This window comes from Labrus bergylta, chromosome 2, assembly GCF_963930695.1.
Source record: "Labrus bergylta chromosome 2, fLabBer1.1, whole genome shotgun sequence".
NCBI lineage: Eukaryota > Metazoa > Chordata > Actinopteri > Labriformes > Labridae > Labrus > Labrus bergylta.
This window is the reverse complement of record NC_089196.1, coordinates 30601304-30606303: the sequence shown is the minus strand read 5'-3', so window position 1 is coordinate 30606303 and position 5000 is coordinate 30601304. Positions and strand designations below refer to the sequence as shown.

Below are 5000 nucleotides of genomic sequence, written 5' to 3'. Positions count from 1 at the left end.
ACAGGATAAATAAAAAAAATGTCTCAGAAACAGTCTCAAGAAAGACAAAGTAAGAAAACAATGAAGTGTGCAAAGATAAGACAGAATCACAAAGACTTTGGTTGCTCACTTCTTCAGAATCTGTCCGTAGAGGCCCTTCATATTTAACCCACTTGGACCAAAGCGAAACAAAAACATCTTTCTGGAGACGCAAAGGAAAAAAATCATAAATATCATGTGTTAAATCAATCCACTCGTGTGTCTTGGGGGGGTTTCAGGAAGCAATCAGCGACTTGTGATGGCTTTTTTTTGCAAGCTGAGATCAATATACCAAACAAATGGGTATTTACAGTATCAGCACCCCCCAAGTCTGGAAGTGTACACTTCCTAGAAATATGGTGGTGAATTAGAGTGGCAGGTCCATGTTCAGAATGCTTTTTATGAAACTCTAACCAGAACGGTTTTATCACAGGGCGCTCCCAGAAAACAAGCCAGTGGTTTGCTTCCTGAGATCCACACTTCCTCCAACACTCGGTGTCCTCCTCCTGCAAAATGTGCTTTCTGCTTCGTTGTAAAACACTTCCAACTAAATTCCCTCCACACTGGAGAGTTTTTTTTGTTTGTTTTGTTTGTACATTTCCACATATCTAAACCTCTCTAAGATTATTTTACATCTGTCACTTTGGTGTGAGGTTGTCAAACATTTGATGCTTCTGTACTTTTTGATACATGTTTTTTAAACGTTATTTTAATAATCCACAGTATTGAAAAGCTCTTAAAAACACAACATCCATTGCATAAGACAGGAATGAGTCCATCAAAAATACAACGCAAACTCCTGCACACTATCTAAACTGCACTTATACATTGGCAGCGTTTTGGTTCAGAGATGCTGACAGTGAATTTGTGTGATTTCAGACAGTGTGCAGGAGTTTGCCTGCAATTTTGGGGAATTAAAATAACATATTAAACCAATATTGGGTGCCTAAGACCACGTCTATTTATGGTTATTGTAGTAACAAAACTGGTATGGATCATTTGATTTTGACTAGTATCAAATCAAACGTTGATATTCTGGTGTCATGGCAACCCCACTGAGATGTTTGATGCACTTATTCCGACCCTTTCGTGTCTCCTCCAGGATCCTCAGGCCAGCTTTGACGTCAACGGCAACGATATGGACCCCATGCCTCGATATGACGCCACAAACGAGAACAAGTAAGAAAACCTCAGATTCAATAAGAGCGAGAGAGAAATGTAATTTTAACAGTTTCCATATGGTTCTGTTAAATAATAAAATAAGGATGTGTGGGCTGAGTGTTTTGTTACTCCTGGTCAGATAAATGGTGTTCTGCGTGTCAGTGTTTATCTGATTGATTTTTACCAGAAGCTCTGTGCCTCAACATGTTTGTGTTTGCAGAGCCCTGACCTTGTTGTGGGTGCCATGAGTTACATTAGTGTGTTTGATTGTGACATTTGTGGGTGGGTTGTGGTTTTTCTGTTTGGTAGAGTTGGTGTGTGTGTGTGTGTGTGTGTGTGTGTGTGTGAGAGAGTGTGAGAATGGAAAACAAGAGAGGCTCCCTCTTCTAGGCACTTGTCTTGTGCCAGTTTGGCTTAGTAAGTGATTTTTCGTGTGTGTGTGTGTGTGTGTGTGTGTGTGTGTGTGTCTGCAGTGTCTTGGCACTGTCTCCGTCCCTGCTGGTGATGCATTGTCTTAAAGAGACATGAGGCCTACAGATGCAGCTTAATGAGCTGGTTTCCCTTTAAGGCTCAATGTTTGGACAGAAAGATGATTTCCTCTCTTTCAGTTTTCTTTTTATTTCACTCATTTTATTCCAGATTCTCGAATGTGCTAAATGTTGCATGGTGGATTCATGTCGGGTCTTTGAGAATAATTTAACAAAGACAGCGATCTATTCCTGCTCTTTTTTATAATGTGTCTCGAGATGATATTTGTTATGAATTGGCGCTAAACAAATAAAGATTGGTCGATTTATTGAAACGGCAGCTTGTTGTCAAACGTATGGTTGTTTAGCAACAAGAATGATGTAATGCTTGTGGATTTAAATCTTAGATTGTGTTGAAGTGACGCTAACAGCTGTGCAGGAGGGGAAAGCCGAGCACATCATCACTCTGCATCACTCTCATGTTCATTTCACTCCTACATGATATGAGAGAAATAGAAAGGTCAGTGATAAGGACATTAAGTGTGATTGGTAATCAGAGAATAAACGATTGAAACGTTCATTTCCCCAGACGAGATTTTCCATGCAATGATAACAAAAAAACATCAGGAACCATACAGGATCACATAATGAACCTGAAACAAAGTCATTGAGGAGCACATGAATAAAGCATGGCGGCATGGTAACCCGATCTGTCAGCTGCAAAGTTCAATAAAGAGCAGAGTGTTGAGTTCATCCTGTGTCATCAGAGGTCGTTTAACAGGTCGGCGGTGGATGTGGACAGAAGATGAGATGCCTCTTCTGGTCGACATCCTGGGCATTAAAAGAAACATGTAAAGAGGTTCTGTGTCTATCTGGTGTTCTTCATGTTTTTTTTCAATGTTAAATTGATGCCACCAGATTCAGGATTTCCTGTTTTTACAGCAGAATTTAACATGTTTACAGCCTGGTACAAAAAAGTCTGATTAGTTATTGTCATCTTGGGCACCCACTGTATGGGGGGTGCATTCTTTTTAAACGGTCCCCTTTTGACTTTTGATGAACGATAACTGTTATCCATAGTAAGGTGCGTAGTTGACATGATTGACAGGTGGGCGGGATGTAACGGTTCGTCAAGAGGCTTAAAACCTGCCTCAGATCTCAGCCTGTAGTTAGGTTGACTGATAGTTAGTCTGAGACAGGATTTCCAGCCTGGCGGCTGCTGCTAATGTGCCTGCAGACTGTAACAGATGGCTGATGTCTCTCTCGCTCTCTTTCTCCATCTCTCTCTCCCTGATTTCTGACTCTATCCACGGTCCTATCTCTAATCAAAGGAATAAAAGGCCAATGATGAACATCTTTAAAAAGTGTCACATGGAATAATTACTGTTATTGAATGATTCAGTGCATAAACGTTTTCTGGCGTTGGTTGTAACAAAGAGAGTTACGAAAGTGTGACGGAAGAGGTTTAGAAAACAGAAAAAACAAAACAAAGTGTGGAGAGAGACAACCAGACGGAGCGTTTAATGGATCAGTGGAGTGAAATGAAGTGAGTGAAAACTGTTGAAGCGTTTTATAAAAAGCAGGAGCCAGAAGTTTGGCTCATTAACTTTGATAAAGAGGTCTCTCTTCTCTTCTCTGAAAACATGTGAGGTCATTGTAGCAGATAGCACCCCATGCTGGTTCAAACAAGGAGGATTGCAATATTTATTTTTGTAAAATCGGTTTAAATTGTCCATATTTGTATAGATTTATTATTGCATTGCGAGGAATTGTAACATCCCCACCATAAATATGAAGCTTCGGGAAAGACGGGAAATAGGGAATCATGTCGTCTGGCTCTGACATAAGTACAGATATTGATATTTTTATTATCTTAACTAATAATGTTATTGTAGTGTTTGGTATTATGTGTAAGAATTCACAAAGCTGTGGTAAACAAGGCATTTCTGTGTGCTAGCTTCACAAACAAACAACTGTCAGGTTTTCAAATTAAAAGTTTTTTAAACTGAAGTGTAAGAATTGAACTTTTGATCAGATAGCAGGAGCTGTTCCGTCTCGTCTGAACGTCGTCATGGAGACGTGGACACTTCTTTCAGTTCAGTCTGAATGTCTTCAAAGTGAGACTGTGCGTGCTCAGAAGGTTTAAAGCGCTCAATCGTCTTTCATGATCGGTGACCCCGATATCGGATATGAGAATTACGTAATATCGGACTTTTTTTTTTTACTTGGTAGTAATCATTTATTTCGGTCACAAGAAAATACAAAAACATTTTGACTGAAAAGGTGTAGGCTGAAGCTTTAGCTTATTACAAATCTTACTATTTAAGACACGACTAGTTTGATTACAAAAAAACAAAACATATCAGAACAAATTTTGTTCCAAGAATTTCTTTCAAACCTTTCTTTTCAAGACCTGATTACGATATTAGATCTGATCTGATCTTATCTCAAATGTCCGTCAATAAAGTGACATATTCAAACGTTTTATTTGTATATGCACCAAAGTCATGCTGAAAAGTCGACAGCATAAATGTGAAACTCAGTGTGCAGGAGTTTTTCTCGACACTGTTAATAAACCTCTGATGTGTTCGTCCCTTTGTATTAAGATCGTCTGCTAAGTGAATTGTAGAAGTTACCCGATGATCGGCGTCTAGGTCTTCTATTTTTGTTGCGGAGGTATTAAAACATGTATCTGTATCGTAATCACCGTCGTATCAAACTATCAAATTCCTGTGTCCAGACAACCCTCGTAGAGATAGCGTTCCAATATGGAGACCGCCATCTTTAGACCTGATAACCTCTCTTTGGAAAGTAACCAATGGGTGACATCTCTGAGACCGCGTCCTTATTTTACACAGTGTACTTGTGAACATGAAAAAAAAACTTCATCACACTTCATGTTATTAGCAGAACTCAACGTTGTTATTGCTTATCGCAGATTTTTTTTCTCCAACAGTGCCGGCTTCGAAGAATGGTCGGTTGTCATGGCAACTAATCAGAGAGATCGTGTTTTTAAATAAGTGTAAACTTTAAGTCGTCAGGTAACTTTTTAGTGTTCTCCTCTTCAGTCCTTCCTGGGCTTGAAAACTTCCCCGGGGGGGGGTTGCGATCACTAGATGCTGGGTTTCCATGGCAGCGGTCAGAGCTGTTTCCAGGGGGGTGTTGTGATGCAGATGTTCTCTGTAGGAGGTGTGTGTGTGTGTGTGTGTGTGTGTGTGGGTGTGTGTGTGTGTGTGTGTGTGTGTGTGTGTGGGTGAGCGAGTGAGCGATCGAGCGTGTTTGTGCAGATCCAGATAGTGGTGTATTCGAGGAGGCAGCGGACGCAAACACACTTATGTTTGTTTACGCTTGTTG

The 5000-nt window shown here is 40.2% G+C and overlaps 1 protein-coding gene across 3 annotated transcripts in view; it reads left to right on the top strand.

The window, feature by feature from the left end:
- pcsk5b (proprotein convertase subtilisin/kexin type 5b) overlaps positions 1-5000 on the top strand; it is an 80784-nt gene that overhangs the window by 26490 nt on the left and 49294 nt on the right. For all 3 annotated transcript variants that reach the window (XM_065951470.1, XM_065951473.1, XM_065951471.1), the window contains exon 5: positions 1121-1197. In XM_065951470.1, the coding sequence (XP_065807542.1) occupies positions 1121-1197 (77 nt within the window). The remainder of the gene's footprint in view (positions 1-1120; positions 1198-5000) is intronic.